We start from the raw sequence: 18946 nt of genomic DNA, 5'->3' as shown, positions 1-18946 counted from the left end.
TTTGATTGATTTATTTTTTTTGTCAGTATCATGCATATCTTCCATTATAATACCTCTCTCAGATTAAGGATAGGTGTGTTATGTGTAATTGGATGGTGGAGGGGCAGGGAGCTGGCACTGAGGCTAAGAAGGGTTACGTAACTAACCCGAGGTTAAACAGATGATAAGTTAGCATAGCCCGGGTTCAGAAACCATTAATCAGGCTTATTAGAATTACACATATTTAAGAATACACGCGTTTGGGACTGCGAGTTCATTGTGGCAAACCGGAGGCAGATGTTATCTCTCCCTCTCCCAAAACCCCACTAAAAATGATAGTGAAGGAATAACAAAAGGGCGTAAAGCCACGAAGGAAAAGAGAACTAGGGAGAAGCTTCACGAGGCAAGATCTTCCAAAGCGGACGGAAGAGGCACACCAGCTTTGCAGATTGGAAGGGTGCGTGTGGCAGCGACAGGCCATCAGAAGGCAGCCCATCCACACCGCAGAGCCAGGTACCTCTGAAGAAGAGCTGGGGGCGGGGCAAGGGAAGGGGACCAGTTATAAATATGTGTAAAAGGCCGGATTTTCTCTCCTGTCCCTTATAGTCCGTTAACCACTCGTCCCCACCCAGGCAGAAAACTGTAGGTTTATTCTGGAGAAGTTGAACAACAGCTGAGCTAAAGGCAGGACTGGGGCACTTAACTGGAGATGGGGGATTGAGTGGAAGTCCACACAGAGAGATGCCCGGCCCTGTCCCCTTATTTGGGCTAAGTACCTGCAGACGGGGGCAGAAGAAGTTTCCCTGGAGCCGTGGATCGGCTTAAAATAAGACCTACCTCGACTGATGGCTGCGGTTCCCCCATTAGAACAGTTGAGTCCCCGCTCGATCGGTGTGAGGATATGAAGTGGACTTTAAAGCAAGTTGGATCACCGTAGACGGGGGATTTCATAATGATGAAAGGGTTGGTTCCAAGTGCCTAAAAACATGGCTTCAGAGTATGTAGAAAAAGCAAAAGCTGGTCAAACTAAAAGGAAGAAATCATCAAGTCTCCAATCTAAATCCTCTACTTACCAAAAACATACAAATAGAAATGGAGAATTTTTGAGGGGCGCCTGGGTGGCTCAGTCGGTTGAGCGTCCGACTTCAGCTCAGGTCACGATCTCACGGTACGTGGGTTCGAGCCTCGCGTCGGGCTCTGTGCTGACGGCTCAGAACCTGGAGCCTGCTTCGGATTCTGTGTCTCCCTTTCTCTCTGCCCTTCCCCTCTGTCTCTCTCTCTCTCTCTTTCTCTCTCTCTCTCAAAAATAAACATGAAAAAAAAAAGAAAAATTTTGAAAGATACTATTTACATTATCCTAAAAAATTAACAACCTAGGACGAAATCTAAAGAAAGGTATGAATGGATGACAGAGAGCCACAAAACATAGCCAAAATGAAGGAAAACCCTAAGTAGGTGGAGGGGACACGTTGTGGTTGTGAGTTAGAATAGTCAGTATGTCAAAATTCAAAGAATTTTTTTTGTGGGAACAGAATTAAGAGTGAGGAAAGATTGAGCAGAGCCCTGCTATTTTTCAAGCCAAGGAGAGTGGCTTTTTAAATTTTTCTGCATATACTTATGTTAAAATAGAGTAGATAGGCCTTGTGACAGTTGCCTTGACTGCGTATGTGGCTTTTTCTTCTGGATTGTTGATTCTGTAGTGGATATTAGTGGTACCTCCTTGGTATTAAATATGCTTGTTCATATTACAGAACCTGGAATGTGTAATTCTCATTGGTTTCCGGTAGTGTTAGCCCCACAGGACTAGAACATTTTGAAGCAGGCACTATACCGTGTCCTGCTCGATGTTGTGTCCTTGTGTTTATCAGGTCTGGCACACGGCTGAGGCATAGACCACGCTGGGTGTTTGAGTGAATGGATTGAAACGAATTGCGTGTGGTGCACTGAATACTGGCCCCCGAAGATACCCAGGTCCTAATCCTCAGACCCTGTGTGTGTTGCCTTGTATGGCAAAAGCAGCTTTCCAGATGTGAGTAAGTTAAGGATCTAAGACCAGGGGCCCACGCCGGATTCTCTGGCTGGACCCCGAATGCCATCCCGAGTGTCCACGTAAGAGGCAGGCAGAGGGAGATCTGGGGAGAAGCATGCATTGTGGCCCCTGACGCAACATCTAGGGCTGGATTCGAAGACAGAAGAAGGAATTCAAGGAATACAGCTCTCAAAGCTGGAAGAGGCTGGGAAACAGATGCTTCCCTAGAACCTTCCTAGGGAACGTTGCCCTGTCACAGCCTTGACTGCGGCCCGTTGAAACTGACTTTGGGCCTCTGACCTCCAGGGCGGTGAGGCAATAATTGAGTGTTGTTTTGAGCCTCCCAGCTTGTGACAGTTTGAGCAGCGCTAGGAAGCGGACATTCTCAGGTGTATCCCTTCTCAGTCTTGTAAATATTTCGAGAAACCATATCGCCCCTCTCACGGGGGCAGTTCCTGCGGCATTTCTGGATGCCGAGGCCTTTCACGCTGTCTTTTGCACTCGCCAGCACGAAATGAGCTGCCTCCTTGTTTCTGTTTTGATAGTCCCGGTTGAGGTTCAGTACGACCATAACTTCTGAATGAGGGAGCCTACGTCAGTTCCTTCATTCAAGTCCAAGTCTTTAAATACTTAACACCGGTCAGGCATAGTTCCTATCAGGCCTTGAGGATATAAAAGTTGAAGGACTTAGCCTCATCTGGAGGTGAGGTGAATATTTCCAGTGGAATCAATGTGTGGGGTTGAGTCTGAAATGATGACTGAGAATGTCAGGTGCAGAAAAGCGACAGGAGTGCCAGGCCGAGGGGGGAAATGGCACGAGTTGGGGGAGTTATGGGAGAGGAATCTGTGGGGAGTTGGGGGTGATGTCACTGAGGAACTTACAGGAGAAAATGGGTGTGGGGGGGGTGGAAGGACAGACGGACGTTCAGACAGATACATGTAAAGACAGAGAGAGAGTCAGAACACACAGCCATGGGCCAAAGGTGGAGCCTTGGGACACATCCAGGTGACGAGGAGAAGCCAGAGGGGCACCCACAAAGGAGACCCAGAAGGAGAGCCCCCGGGGGGCGGGCTCACTTTGGAAGGACACTCCCGGAAGCCCACCGTGCCCAGCGAGGCAGACAGGCCTGTGGAGACAAAACCCCAGCGGTGGGACGGTAGAGGCGGGTGGAGCCCTGAGCAGCAGTTGGAACATGGCAGGAGAGAGGCAATACTGAGCGGAGGGGCAGGACTTCTCCTCCCCCAGGGGCCGTGGGGTGGGGGGGTGGTCCACGGGGCTGGGGGCATCCTCACGACTCCCATCTGTGCCAGAGGCCCGTCCACCTACCAGGCCCACTGGCTCTTCCTCTCACCCAGGTAGGGGCACCCGGGTGGCCCAGTCGGTTAAGCGTCTCACTTCAGCTCAGGTCATGATCTCACGGTCTATGAGTTCGAGCCCCGCGTCAGGCTCTGTGCGGACAGCTCGGAGCCCGGAGCCTGCTTCGGATTCTGTGTCTCCCTCTCAGTCTGCCCCTCCCATGCTCGCACTGTCTCTCTCTGTCTCTCAAAAAATGAATAAATGTTAAAAAAAAATTTTTTTAAACAAACAAAAAAAACCCAAAGGTATACTTGACCTATAGTACTTCACCCCTTTTTAAGTGTAGATTTCTAAGAGTTTTGACAGATGGATGCGGCCAGTAACCAGTAGCACCATCAAGGTGCAGGGTAGCTCCCTCGCCCCAGAAAATCCCTGCGTGTCCCCCTGTGGCCAGCCCCTGCCCCCATGCCTGGCTGCGCTAGCCCGTTGGGCCGGGCAGCACCTGCCACGTGTGAGAGCAGAACCCATGGCCGAGCTCGGGTTATCAGGAATTAGAATTCATGATTCGGTTCCCCTAATCTGGGCTCTCCGTTTCACCACGAGAAGGGGTTTTGCTCACTTGGTCGGTCTTCTTCCCCCTAAAATAACTTGAAGCTTATTTGATTCTTGTCAGCAGGGTTCGTCAAATCCCTAAGAGGGAATCCACTTGAGCATTTTTGCAAGAAACTTACTGAATTGGGCCCTAAGAAGGAAGCTTTTGCCTGATGGTGGCTGGTTGTGCTTTAGTGCACTTTCCAAATATTTTCCCCAATGCATCTGCCTTGTGAGAAATGAGGTAAAGGTGCAAGTTCTTGTCAGGACAGTTAGTAACCACAGCTAAGAAAATTCCACATTGATTTCATTCTAAGTTTGCAGGTGCATTTTCCACAGGATCTAGTATAATGCCATAGTCCTAATAGTCACTATCGCCAGCTTGAATACAACGATGATATACCCGGGAGCCTGAAGTAGACAATGAACTGTTGTTAGTCTCTGTTTTCAATGAATATTTTTAAATTGTTGATTAAAACCCAAATAAAATGGGGCACCTGGGTGGCTCAGTTGGTTGAGCGTCTACTCTGGATTTCAGCTCAGGTCATGATCTGCGGGTCATGGGATCCAGCCCCATGTCAGGGTCCACACTGAGTGTGGACAGTTAACCTGGCTGTAATTAGCATGTAATTTACTCGCGAAAAACAAAGACTTTTTTCCTAGGGTGTAAGTCCAGGATTATAGTAAGTCAGTAATTCATCCTCCAGCCCCTGAAATTAGTTGACTTGCTGCTTGTAGCCCTGACTGTAAAGAGAAATAATGTCAGCGTTAATCTCATTTGGTTGTAAGAGGTAAAGAGGTAAATGATTGTGAAAGTAAAGAAGTAAATGCCCCTACTCCTCATTGGCTTTGGGCGCTGTTTGCCCTGCCTGATGCAGGTGCTGTTTTCACCCTGATTTCTACTTTCCGAATAGCATTTCTTGTTTCTTCAAAAATTTAACGTGGCAGAAAACGTTGGCGTAACCAAAAGGCTTTAGAATACACAGTTTTCTTCAAGCTTCTAGATGTGCTACGTTGTATTTATTTTTAACTAGAAATGAAGAGTCAGGAAAGAATGGGCCAAAACCCAGAAGGTGACAGTCAAAGGGGGTAAGTGTGGTTTTGCATATGGGGTGTCGAATATATGTGGAGACTCATGACCATCTCTGAGGAGCAGTGTCCGTGGGGGTTCCCGTGCTAGATGGACGATAGGACCCCAGAAATCTGTTCCTGCCATGAGACTCCATGGATTAGAACCCTACAGGGCCAGTGATTTTATGGGAACGGCATGATTAGGTGATAACAGAATTAGATTATAGAATTAGTAGAATTAGGTTATAGAATTAGTAGATTTGGGGGAGCCTGGGTGGCTCAGTCGGTTAAGCGTCTGACTTCGGCTCAGGTCAAGATCGCGTGGTTCGTGGGTTCGAGCCCCGTGTCAGGCTCTGTGTGGATAGGTTGGAGCCTGCAGCCTGCTTTGGATTCTGTGTCTCCCTCTCTCTCTCTCCCTCCCCTTCTTGTGCTCTCTCTCTCTCTCTGTCTCGAAAATAAATAAATCATTAAAAAAATAAAAATTAATAGATATAGTTTGACCGCAGCAACCCAATGACCTTTTATGTCTTTTCTGCCATAAGATTTCACCTTAGACGGTTAGGTGCTTTAGTGACATCCTAACGCAGGGGTGGTCTTTGCCACCACACTGGGCCCCAAGATCACCTGGCTAGTCCAGGTGCCGACGGTCGTGCAAAAGAGGGTGACCTTCCCAGCAGGAGGGGGGAACCGTTCAGTAACGGTCTTCAGATAGCTCGATTCCTCTTTTGACGGTTTCTAAGGAGGGCAGCACCCTCCTTCCGGTGACACTCTTCGTGTGACACCGTGAATTGTGGCAGGGGACAGGAGGCCTCCTGCTGCTCGCGAGCCGGGGACGAGCCACAGGAGAGGAGGAAGTAGTGGAAAATGAGACGTACGAATACATCTGACTTGGAAACAAAACACTCCGATCAAACCCCGGTGGGGAATCATGTACCCAGACCCGTGCGGTATTTCTTCAGAGATTTGACAGACGGACGAGCCCGGAGATACCCACGCGGTTCTTTGTTCCTTTCTTTTTATGCCACCACTGCCTCCTGTTACAGAGCACCAGAACTACTTTGGGATAGATGAAAACCTTGGCCCGGTGGCAGTCAGCATCCGGAGAGAGAAGGTGGAAGACGCCAAGGAGAAAGAAGGGTCCCAGTTCAACTACCGGGTGGCCTTCAGGACGAGCGAGGTAATAGCTGCCGTGCGTGTGTCGTTACTGTCCTGGGCTGAAGTTACTGCTTTAGATTATTTTGGACAGGTATTGAGTTTCCTTTTGAATGTCACTGATGGTAGTCTTTAAGATCTTCGACAGAGCCTGCGGTATCTTATTCCAAATAAAAATTTGAGAGCCTGTCACAGATGTTAGGCAGCCACGATGTTACTTCCCCCTTACGTGGTAGAAAAGGGAAAATGGTAAGAATGTGGGATTTAGGGGCTAAGAGGGGACACCTATGACCTGGACAGCGCATGTCAGAACGTGCAAAATCTGATGCAGGAAACGCAGGAGTCGGCAGTAGGGGTGAGCGTGGCAATGCCGCCCCCGCACACCTCCCGCGTCGGGGCCCTGGCTTCGTGCCTCGCTTGCCTCGCTTTGCGTGAAACGCGAGGTTGTTGTACGAACGGCGCACGGCGCACACCCGGGTCAGTAGAGAGGCTGATTACGAGGAATGAGATCTGGCCCGCACGTGAGGTTTTATCCTCGTGACCCACTGCAGTTAGAGGGGGAGCGTATGTGACAAGCATGCCACGTGTGGGTGTTGGCTGGCTCCTTCCGGATCAAAGAGAGAAGAGAGAGCCCTTTGCCAGTCTCCTGTGTGTGCACGAGGCCGTGTACCAGAGCGGCTCTGGCCAGGTGCTCCGACGATGGCGGGCTCTACGCAGCATAGACAGGAGGTGAGTCCCTCTCTCACGGTGCCGGGTTTGAAGTTGTAGACCCGTGCTGTCCCGTTCAGTAGCCATGAGCCACACGCGGCTGTTTAAAGTAACGGAATGGAATTGCGAAGACCCGCTGGTCACAAGTGCCCAGTAGCCACGTGGAGCCAACACGGCTCCCGCATCAGCTGGCGCAGATGAGCGCAGTCTCGCCGTTGCCCCAAACGCTGCTGGGCGGTGGTGTTCTAGAGCGTGACGCGCACGGCAGACGTCGTTGCTACAGCCCTCACCCCGCCTCTCTTGCATGCTGACGGTTCTCTTCCCAGAGTCAGGGTGGGTACAGCCAGAGCGAGTTGCTGCCGGGCTTTCCCCTCTGCGGCGTGTGTCAGAACGGCGAGCCCGTGCGTGCCTCAGAGACCTGAGGACCTCTCACGAGTCATGGGGTAACATGCGAGAGTGAGGAATCCTCAGAGCCCTGAATCACCCTGCCCGGGCCTGTCACCGGATATCCCCATTCAGCTTCAGGACCGGTCAGCAGTGGAAAGTTAAATAGAAAAAGAGAAAGGAATGGAAGAAACGTTGGTGTGGAACAGTAGGGCAATAGGGAAAGAGAAGGGAGGGGCCGGAGGGGCTGCCGGTGACCAGGCCCAGCCCCGGGACCTCCAGCTGCTCCTCTGTGTCGACGTCCTGTTGGGTGTGAGAGCGGTGGGGACGTCCGTTTCCCCAGCAGCACTCGGCCTGCCCCCCGCCCCCATTCTGCGGGCCCATGTCTGTTGCAGCCCCCTCCCGGCTTAGCCCCCCAGCCCCGTGCACTTTTGTTGTTTAGAGGCTGTGCTGATTTTGCTTCCGCCAGTCGGGAGCTGTCGTCTCCCCTGCTCCTCTCGGAAAGGAGACCTCCTTTCCTTCCTCTGCAAGGCAGCTCAGAACTTGTGCCTCAGAGAAGTAACCAGGAGTAAGCACGAACTCTTCCGTGACGTTCTGAAGCCTTCTGTTTTGCCCCTGCAGCTTACAACCCTGCGCGGTGCGATTTTGGAAGACGCCATACCCTCCACCGCCAGGCACGGGACCGCGCGGGGACTACCTCTCAAAGAAGTTCTGGAGTACGTCATTCCAGAGCTGAGCATTCAGTGCCTGAGACAGGCTTCGAATTCGCCCAAGGTCTCGGAGCAGCTGCTCAAGCTGGATGAACAAGGGGTATGTACAGCGTGCGAGACTCTGTGTTCGGGGTATGACTTCGTGTCTGCGTTTCTAAATGTTTGGGACTTGCCCTGACCCGGCTAGCAAGATCTGATTCATGATTATTAGACATCGGTGGTGTTTCTTCCGGGGTTTTAAAAAACTCACGTGGCGCCTTTCCCCGAACTAGCATTTATTCGTGTCCGCTGTGCACGAGGCGTTCCACGCTAACAGGTAGGAGTGGACAGCGTGCCTTGGGAAGACTGAAGTTAAGACGTAGCCCCTCGCCCGGTGGGGATGGTGAGACCGAGAGCATAAAACCTCTGCAGGGAAGAATACATATGGTGGTGGATCTTGGAGAGGTTTATGGGCAGTGAGTGTGCCTTGGGAAAAGAAGGAATAACACACCGGATGGCAAACCTCCTGAAGGGAGATAGCATCGCAGCTGGGACTTGGGTAGAATTCCAGGAGGGAGATGTGAGTAGTTGGCCGCGTTAGGAACTATGACTAGTTTCTTTATAAGAGAGGGGCACATCTAGGGTGGTTGTAGTTTAAACAACAACAACAAAAAAGTATGCTGAAACTTAGAGCTAGGCTAAGGAGTTTGCACTCGATTCAGGAGGCAGTAGGGAGCCATGGAAGCTTTTTGGTAGGACACAGCACTATCAGAGCTGGATTCTAGGAAGATTATTGTGCTGGAAGGGAATGAGATAGGCTGAGACGATCAAGAATGACGATGGCCTGGAGTTCAATTATGGTCCGTTGACATCATCCAGGAGAGAATTAATGACAGGCAGGCTTGAGACGGTGGCACGGAAGATAGAAAGAGGTCTTTCAAGTGTCATATGCGAGATAACTTGGAAGGGGAGACTGACAAGGAGGCACCCAAATATATACAACTGATTTTAAATGAGCAGAAAAAGCAGAAAGACACTGGTGATGTGTATTTCTTGAATTTCCTAAGGAAAATTTTTCTGCTCGTTTTGGAGAGAATGCGAGGCGTTTCTTGGTTGACCCAGTAACACCAGTGTGGCTCATACTCGGATCGCTGGAATTCTGAGAGTGCTGAGACAGGAACTTTGTGTAAGGAATTAGCACTCTGTATGATCAGCTGGAGGAAGTGGCCACCATAACATTGAGAATGAATAAGCCTGGGACCTGTCTGTCTCAGGAAGGCTGACATGTTAAAAACAACTAAACCAAACCAAAACTCCAGCCTAGAACAGTTGACTTGTAAAACCGCGTGGTCCACAAGGTAGTTCGACCGTGATCATGACCGGGAAAGTGCGTGGAATGTACGAGATGTCCGTGAAGCCGATGAGGGAAACACGATCTTGGAAGGATCGTGGATGTATCGGTGCGGGTCCAGATGCTGTCACGTTCAAGCAGGCTTGTTGAGAAGAATCGCAATAACTTTCACGTCTTATTTTCGTGTTTCTTTTTATGATGTTGCACGTCACGGGAGAATGCGGTAGTTCTGGGTCCCTTTATGTTGCCAGTGTATGCGGTTCTTCCCTTAAAGTATATCGCTGTACTTGCTGTATAGCAGGGTCTTGGCGGATGAGGTAGGTGGTTCCCTCAGGCTGCTCTAGAAAATTCCACAGATGGCCCATGAACCGCGGGCCTGAATCCCAAAGTCCTCAAGGCCCCGAGAGACGATCGCAGCAGCTACCGTTGACCATCTCCTCATGAAATGAAGCACGAATTTGGGATGGCTGTTTAGCAGAATAGGTCCAGAAGCTATGCCAGGCAATTTTTTTATTTTAATCCAGAGTTTAGGTGCTTTTTATAGTGCGATGTCAAAATTAATGCTTTGAAAATTGGGTTCTGCTTTTAAGTAAGCCAACGCGTTCTTTAGCTCTGGTTGTATTTCATGTATTTTTTCTTTGGCAATCGTATTTGCGTGACTTTGGTGTACTTTCTTAATGGTGTACATTGTGGTGTTAAACTTTCCGTACCTCTTGATGGTGTCTGGTTCCTGTATTCCGTGAGGAAGAGATGCTGTTTATTTTCATCTCTAAGAGATTGGACGGCCCTTTTTAACTTTCTGGTTTCTAAAGGACCCTTAAAAGTTGCCACTAACTGTTAGAGTGTCTGAGAGTTTATTCCAAGGAGCGCCCTTCTTGTTCTCCTTCTTAAACGTAAATCCGCACAGGAATGGTACGGGCCAGTTATATGGTACTGTTCTTAAGGGTTTTTAATCGTGAAAAAAATACTCAGAGGATATATTGTCGTCTTCTGCTCTCCTGGGGTTTGTAGCCCGCCATGGCTCAACAAGGTCGGAAAGGGCACCTGCTGTGTCCAGGGCACAGGTTAGTCGTGGAGAGTGACGAGGGAAGTAACTATTAAGCGAGACTCTGAAACTTTTGTTCCTTTCTCTGCATAAATTCACCTGTCAACCTCTAAAATCCCATGTTTCCTGTTTTAAAAGACTATCCTAATTTATGTAACAGGTGGCTTTCTAAAATTATGTAGGTTGACCAAAAAAAAAAAAAAAAAAAAATTCAGGTAAGTGGTGGCGGCTCCCTTAGAAGATCATGGCTTCTGGGGCAGAATGGCTAATTTGTCCTTGGGCCAGCCGTCCCTTCCTCTTGTCCCCTCACCACCCTAGATATTGGTGTTGATTTGCATACCATGCTTGCTTCTCAGTCACGCAGGTCCAAATAAATGAGGCTGCAAGCTCGCTGGGAGTAAACAGACCCGGAGAGAATAGAATGCCCTGGAAGGAAAGGGCTTCCCTGCACACTCCAGTTTCTTTGCAAGACAATTCAGAAGCTTTGTGTTTGTCCCCTTCATTTAAATTTAAATTTTCTTGTCAGTGATGACTGGGCTTCTGGCCTTGGGAACCCAGCAGTCAGTCATTATCCAGTCCCAGAAACCAAAGGAGACCTCCCTCACTGGGTTGTCTGTCTGAGCAGCCCGTCTGTATGTCCAGCTCTCCGCACTGAGGCAGTATGCGGTTTCAGCAAGCGGGGATTTCTGGTCTGCGACAGCGTGGACACCTGAGAGCAGGCCGAGCTCCCCACCAGGACTGTGGGACTGGCCGTTGCCCAAGTCGGAATGGCTAAAGCAAGGACGGCGGGATGGGTCGGAGCGGAGGGGGGCGGCCGGAGGTCTGGAAAGCTTGGCTACAAACCCTGTTCCGCGAGAATTGGGCATTTTAGTACTTGGGGGGTGGGATCCCCCCTTTAACTGTGCCCTGATTAACTGCAGGGTGCGTTACCAGCTGTGTGCAGGTCTGTTGCTAGCGTAAGGGGAGTGATGGTCGTATGGCGTTTCGGCTGTTTTCATGAGGTTTGTTAAAATGTTTAAGTCAGAGCCGTGTCTTCACGGCGTTTCATTCTGTTCCTGTTTTAGTGGAATGGCAGCCACCGTAGCAAGCCGGCCCCAACTGTTTGCTCGAAGTCCCTAGAGGTAGTTCCACCTTGTGGCCTCCTCACGGTGAACGTGCTCGGTGCCCCTGCCAGGCTGCGCGTGTCCCACGGGACATTTTCCCTGAAGCAGAGCTCTGGTCGCCCTCGTGAGCACCTGTGGGCTTTGAAATCTCTTGGAGCACATCCCCTAATTTCCGTGGGCCCAGGGGCTTCTTGGAGGGTGGGCAGATTCACAGGCAGGGTCTAGACTCAGGCTGGCTTGTCCCCGACGGCTGGGGAGAAGGGTGTGAAGTGGAGAGCACCACAGCCAGTGGGGTAGGCCCAGGGGAGTTCGGTTCTCTGGGTGTTTGGCCTTTGCCCAAATGAGAGTCCACAAGGAATATCAAGTCCAGGAGACTCTGGAATCACAGAGAGAAATTGTGCCCGTCGGATGAGGGCTCTGCTTAGCGGACGTGAGGCCGCACTAGCCCAAACCGTGGGGCCCCAAGCAGCTTTGCTCCTCTGGGCCTCCTCCCAAAGGAGTGGGAGCGTAAGATGGGGAAGTGGTCCCCCTCTGGAGCAGCCAGGGGGCGTCGGAGGCCGGGCCGCGCAAGACCCAGGCGGCCAGGTGGTGTTGGCACATGGCCTGGCAGCACTTTGACGTGAGCGGCAGGTTGAAGAGCAGAGGACAGGCCAACGGGACCGAGCGTGCGGCCGTGTGGCCCTGTCTACTGGCTGCGGGGGAAGCCGCGGGTGCCTGGATGCAGGGACGTTGGGGTCCACGGGACGCCGGGTTACACACGCCAGGGCTCACCATCCCGCTGTATTTCTGGCGGACTCTCCTACAGGCTAGGGCCAAATAACTGGAGAGAGGTGAAGTCGTCTTCTGATGGCAAAAGAGAAGTCAAACCAACAAGATATCTAGGCCGGGAAGCAGGCATTCTGAGGCCTCGTTACAGGATTGCGGTGGATCCTGATGGTCGCTGAGATCACCAACGTCCAGGGTGATGCTTGCTAGTCCCGTGTTTCCCTGGCGTGCTGTAAGATCCTGACATGTCTTCTGAGTCACTCAGGAACAATTAGCGTTCAGAATGAAGCAAAATTAGGCGTTTTTATTACACTTCGTACTACTTTTTAGACGATGGTCCGTTTGCAGTAAATACGGTGTCTCATTTATTTGGGGAGTTGGTCAGAAACGTACATTCCTCAGTCTCTGGATGAAGGGAAGTATTTTTGTACTTGACCCTCCTAAAGAACTGGTTCAATAAAATGCGCGATCGTGGCTAGAAAATAGCTTGTGCCCAGCATCTCATATCCCCACACTCAGGGCACGAGTCATTGTGTTCACTGTGCAGTTGTGGTTGACTGTCTGTTCAACTCTAAATTTATCCTAATGCGCAGTGAGGTTACTTCCTACGGGCTGCTTAGATCACCCTGGCAGGTGGCTTCCTACCTTTCTTGGATTGTACGTTGTCATCAGGTAACGTGGATGAGACTGCTTTTATCGCTTTGCCGCTCAAGGGAAATGAGTATCGTTTTGCCTTACTTTACGGAGAGTCAGCTGTAAATTTTGATTAAAGGCTCTCTTTTATTGCTCGATAATGAAAGTGAACAGTGTTATGGATTGATGCCTTTAGGAAGCCGGCGATGTCTGATAATCTGTCCGTTTTTGAGGCTCAGGTTGCCGGTAGTAAGATCAAGTGTGCTGATTGCGTGAGTGAGGAGTAGTTTCTCTTTGGATATAATAAGAAAACTGTAAAAATGGTTCCAGTTTCTCCCCGGCCTTGGGAGAAAGCAAGCCTTTGGCTACCAGCTTGATAAGAGATTGACTGCAAGATAGAGTTACAGCAGGATCTCCTCAATCGCTATCAAAATTCCTTACGGCTTTTGTATATTTAGCAGATGTTTTCTTTTCAGGATAGCCAAAAACATAGAAATAACTGTAATTGTATAGCCAGAGTTATTTTTATGGAAACAAAACATTATTCTATTTATATACATATATCACAGTTTCCCCTGGGATTCCCTCCTTACCAGACCTTAATTTGGTTTGTGTTTTCATTACAGTCGTTCATATTTTCCTGAATGTTCAACTAACAACAAAAGAAGCATCAAGAACCAGAGAGGGGAAACTTTAAAGTCGTGGCCTTTTTGTTTTTTTTTTTTTTTCCCCCTAACTTAGGAGATGATGCTTCTTATTATATGAAGGGTATAAAATTAGGTGTTTCCATGCTTGTATGCTTAAGTAGATGCCTGAACTTGTCTGTCCATTTTGGAAACCTGGTCGATCCCACATGGCCATTCTATACATTCCGTTTCTTAGGATTCCTGCCGTTTCTCCAGCTGCATTTTGGGGTTTCTGGGTTGTGTGTTTGTAGCATTTTGTGTAGTGACCCTTGCTTCTTCCTCTTTTCGCTTATTTGCTTATGGGAATCGTCCTGGCGTGCTCTCTGTAGTTTTAATCTTACTAGAAGTTAGCATGTCTGATACTCTTTGCCAAGTAATTACATTTCTCCCCCCATTTCAGCTGAGCTTTCAGCACAAGATTGGGATCCTTTACTGCAAAGCAGGCCAGAGCACAGAGGAGGAGATGTATAACAATGAGACGGCGGGACCAGCTTTTGAAGAATTCCTTGATCTTCTGGGCCAGAGAGTCCGGCTGAAAGGATTTAGCAAATACCGAGCTCAGCTAGACAATAAAAGTAAGCTTCATATTTGTGTGTGTGCACAAATCGAATCCTCCAGAGGTAGGCATACCGCATAAATCTAAGTGAGCGATCGCATGCCCTCCCATTCTTGACCCCAGCAGCGGCCTGGCCAGGCTTCTTCGGGATAGAGTTTAGATTTCCTCAGACGAGCAAAGGAGGCACATTTCTCAAGAGGTGTGTGTTTCACACGAGCTCAAAAGGTCAATTCTTTTTTTGTAACACCAGCAGAGAGATTCCCCAGTGCTTCGCGAAGAATCTTTTAATATTCCTTCTTCCTTTTAGCCTCCCCTCTTCTACCACACCCTTGTTCCAGTATATACCGAGGACGCGCACTGCGTTCGTTTCTAAAAGACAGAATATTACCGCGTCCGCTCCTGCCGTGGTCTCGGGCCCGTTCTGTTCATTTCTGGTTTCACGATGTTGACTGGGGAATTGAAGCAGTGGTTAAAAATGGATGCGTCCTGTTTCCCAGGGACCTTACCCACGTCCCCTTGAGTGGGACACACGTTAGCTCTGAGGTGCCGATTTAAAACACAGACTCTCCGCCATCCTGTGATGTGCGCATCTGTCTTGTGTCTTCATTTAGATAATCATGTTCCTTCTGGTCCTCATACATTCTAAATATGTTATCTTCATATTTACGCTGTTCAATTTTATTGCTATCGGCCTTTAAAATACCAGCCAGAGTAATTATGTGTATTTTGGACAATTTTCCTTATTATCAAGCAATTAACCGCTTGCTCTTTTAATAAAAGATGAGCAGTGGGGCGCCTGGGTGGCTCAGTCGGTTAAGGGTCTGACTTCGGCTCAGGTCATGATCTCGTGGTTCGTGAGTTCAAACCCCGTGTCAGGCTCTGTGCTGACAGCCCAGAGCCTGGTGCCTGCTTTGGATTCTGTTCTCCCTCTCTCTCTCTCTCTCTCTCTCTCTCTGCCCCTCCCCTGCTTGCACTCTGTCTCTCACTTTCTCTCTTAAAAATAAACATTAAATAAATAAACAAACAAACACGAGCAGGTAGTTTCTACAATTGGAGGATGTGGGAGAGCACACAACCCAGTCCTAGTAGGGGTAGTGAAGTGAGGCCTTTCCCCGTGGGAGCATCCGTGCGAGGCCATCTGAGGTTCCACGACTCTGTGTCCCCAGTGTCTGTCACCTTGGGACCCTCACTGATTCTTGTCTACATCAGGGTGGTGCTGGGTCTTTGTGTACCTATCAGTCAGATCCAGCTTTTTATCTTGTTTTTTTTTTTTTTGGAAGTTACGTTTAGAACATGGATGATAAGACCTGGAGAGACAGTGTTAACTTGTATGCGGGCCCCTGTGTGTCCTTCACACATGCGAGGGCTGGAGTTCGATTGTTGTTTTGAATGCCTATTGCTCATGCCTCAGATCCGTAAAGACCGTAGAATAATTTGTGACGCCCACTGTGAATATCCACATATTTTAAGAAAAATCGGTGAGACCTTGCTAGACTTTTCTTCTTTTTTCTTGGCCAACTCCCTTGCATGCAGACCACCACCCACCCCCTAGAGGGGCGGGCATGCTGCCCTTAGGGATATCCTTCCTGGAAAGTCACTGCTGATGTGGATTCATTATCATGAATGCCCGTCATCTTTCTTCAGCGGGGTGGATTGAGGAAACCTCCTGATCCATCCATTCTGTAACACTGCAACACAGATAATGTGAATGTTTCCCTACGTGTAAGAATGGACGTCAGCTTTAAATTTTTATGACCTAGGAGATGTCCTTGTTACATCACAGATGTAGCACTAAGCACCTTTGCGCAGGGAAATGATAATGTAAGAACGAGATTTTGATGCACTGATTCTCATAATCAACAAATCCAAGTTATTTTTACGAGTAAGGCGTTCCGGGAGATGTGAGGTCTAAGACATCCCTTTAGTAAAGAGGAAGTTTCTAAGAATTACATTTCATGAAATGCTCAGATAAAATTTTGTCTTTCATGGAACACACACAAAAAAATCTTCCTTCTTAAATTTATGAGAATTGGAGCTTTCACTCTGTCCTCCCTCTTCGGATCCGGGCCACAAGCAAAATTGAGAGTGTTGGGCTGGACTATCTGGGATGTCCTTTCTGGCTTTGAAATGGGTTCTTTCTGTCTCAGGTACAAAGTGAAACGCAGTAGGATCACATGATCATGAGCCACTAAGATGCTCTCTGCTCACCAGAGTACGGACCCCAGGCCGTGGGCAGCCCAGCCCCTTCCGGTCCGGATGCAGAGAATGACGAAACTGGGGTCCGCCATGATGGCCTGCCGCTCTTGCCCAATAGAAATATTTGCAGCAGATCCTCAAACAAACTCATCTGTTTACCTTCTCCATTACCATACTGGTATTTATGATGAAAACTTGCAGAATATATAATTTCAGAAGGCCATCTTACAGTACTGTTTGGGATAGACTAATGATAATCTTTTTTTTTTTTTTATTTTAGAGAAAGTGGAGAGAGAAGAGAGTGTGAGTAGGGCAAAGGGGCAAAGGGGAGGAGAGAGAGAGAGAGAGAGAGAGAGAGAGAGAGAGAGAGAGAGAGAATCCCAAGCAGGCTCCACGCTCAGCACAGAGCCCGATGCGGAGCCCGATCCCATGACCCTGGGATCATGACCTGAGCTGAAATCAGGAGTCAGATGCTCGACTGACTGAGCCACCAGGCGCCCCAGTGATCATATTTTTAAAAGTGTTTTCCCCCCAAAATGCATTTTTCTTCCTTCACTGCAATTTCCTGAGGCTGAAACCTGTTGTCTAGACTACTAACTACCTATGAGGATGTCTCTAACTGAATTTTAACCATCTGAATAGCAGTGTGTTGTGATGGGAGTCATTGAATGTGCTGGGTTATCTCATCCCCTGGCCTTCATGTTGTTATTAGCCAGTCAGTTCTTCATAAAAGAAGACAATCATTGCTCCCTTATGACCGTGCTTGCTCACTTCCAAAGCCACATTCTTTAGCCAAGCCAGTTGGAATGGAACGTTACTTTCCATGAAGTCCTACGAAAAGTAACAGATGTGTGTTTAATATGTAGTTAAAAGAGAAAATTGCTTTATTGGGGACCAGAAATATACAGCTTATTAGAGAAATATCCTCTCTTACCATCTGCAAGTTGATTTGTCAGTATCCGTATGTAAACATTTTAAATTCTTCCCTTTTTCCATTCAGTTGCCTTCTGTGAGTACCTCCTCAGACTCTGCAAAACTGTATGTGATGCTTTTTCTAGAAAAACTTTCAGGACTGCTTCTGAGTCAGAATGAATATTCAAAAAAAAAAAACTGCAGGCTTCAGGAAGAAAATCATAAAGGCCCACGAATGCTAGATGTATTCATGTCTTTAAAGTAAATTAAAATATTTAGATTAAAAAAAAAAGTTAACCCAAGGTGATTACTTAGATCTTCCCCAACAAACACAATGAAATAAACTTCGTTTTAAATGACCCCGAATAGCATTGTTTCTTGTTTATAAGGTAGAAACATAAACCTATATGTTGGCCAAAGATTGAAAAAGGCGGCCCCGAATTCTGTTTGCATCTTTTTTTCCATGTATCTTTTTGTCTTTATTTATCCATGTTCAAAGTGGTTCGAAACTACACCCTGAAATTATGACTTGAGTGTTTTACAGTCACTGTGTTGGTTCAGGTTCCTGACACTCTGCGTCTGTGATCATCTATTGGTAATACAGATGGATTTTGAGTTTGCAAAGAATCATTCTGCTTTTCAGAAGGTGAATAGCTGTATGATTAAGACGGGTTCGGATGTCGTGGTTTCTAACATGTTGTCAGTGCAAAATATACAGCAAGAGACCACCTTCGTTCTCTGCCGTCTTAATCATAGGACTTCATCGTTACATTGCCTGTTGAAAAGAGAAGAAAATTAATTACATCATTCAGGGAAAGAAATCCTGAACATTATTGTGTTCTCATTTCCATATTAACTCAGTCCCGTTTCATTTTTTTGAGTTCTGGAAGATCAGGTGCCCAAGAATTGCAAGAATTAACCGTACACACACACACACACACACACACACACACACACCCCCAAGTGGGGCAGGGTGGCCGCTAGACACGGGTTAGAAGTGGCAGGAACAGCATGCAGCGAGAGGGCAGAGTGGCCACCCAGGACACTTGTGGTTTATGGTTGGGTGGTTTGTTGCTTGCAATTGAATTGCCTTTGGCAAAACGACCTTCTAAGTGTCACATCGCTGACTTTTGCACTTGCCTGGCTTATTTTTGTCATCATCCTCTGTTTTTAGCTGATTCTACAGGAACTCACTCCCTCTACACGACGTACAAAGACTATGAAGTCATGTTCCACGTGTCCACCATGCTTCCCCACATGCCCAACAACAGACAGCAGGTAGGTCCGCCCTCCTCTTTCCGGATCTCAGGTCAGCCCACTGAGGGGCTTCATTCATGTCGTGAGAATTTGCAAAGAATCACTTGCGGGGGCGGGGGGCGGATTCTTGAATGGCGTTAATAAGCTTTGACTCTTTTATCATTGGGAAGTATTTGGCCTTTAAACCGGAGAATTTCTGCATAAGTTATATTGCACTTTTTCCTCATAAAACTTGGAAACTCTTCTGCACACACCTTTATTGCTCGCTAGGCAAAATCTTAATGGAAACTCGTGTCGGCTGTGTTCGTTATAAGTGAGCGAGCTGGGTAAGTAACCTGAGCCCGGGTTTCTGCGTATGGGTGGATAACTTACTTACAGAAAATACTGAAAGGACGGATCTTAGAACTTATTGGTGACACGATTCCATTTTAGTGATTTGATTGCATTTGGTTAAATCGGGAGTTGAAACAAAGTTTGGTTTCATGCTTAGGCAGTTTATTTCTGACGTCACGTAACCACACTCCTTTGCTGTAAATACATTG

At 48.2% G+C, this 18946-nt stretch overlaps 1 protein-coding gene across 4 annotated transcripts in view; it reads left to right on the top strand.

The window, feature by feature from the left end:
- The window catches only part of SIPA1L2 (signal induced proliferation associated 1 like 2), a 224214-nt gene that overhangs the window by 129068 nt on the left and 76200 nt on the right, over positions 1 to 18946 (top strand). For all 4 annotated transcript variants that reach the window (XM_030334658.1, XM_030334657.1, XM_030334656.1 and 1 more), the window contains exons 4-7: positions 6011 to 6144; positions 7833 to 8021; positions 13884 to 14058; positions 18322 to 18425. In XM_030334658.1, the coding sequence (XP_030190518.1) occupies positions 6011 to 6144; positions 7833 to 8021; positions 13884 to 14058; positions 18322 to 18425 (602 nt within the window). The remainder of the gene's footprint in view (positions 1 to 6010; positions 6145 to 7832; positions 8022 to 13883; positions 14059 to 18321; positions 18426 to 18946) is intronic.

This window comes from Lynx canadensis, chromosome D2 (assembly GCF_007474595.2).
Source record: "Lynx canadensis isolate LIC74 chromosome D2, mLynCan4.pri.v2, whole genome shotgun sequence".
Taxonomy (NCBI): Eukaryota; Metazoa; Chordata; class Mammalia; order Carnivora; family Felidae; genus Lynx; species Lynx canadensis.
The sequence above is the reverse complement of the archived record's forward strand: the minus strand, read 5'-3'. Positions and strand labels throughout refer to the sequence as shown.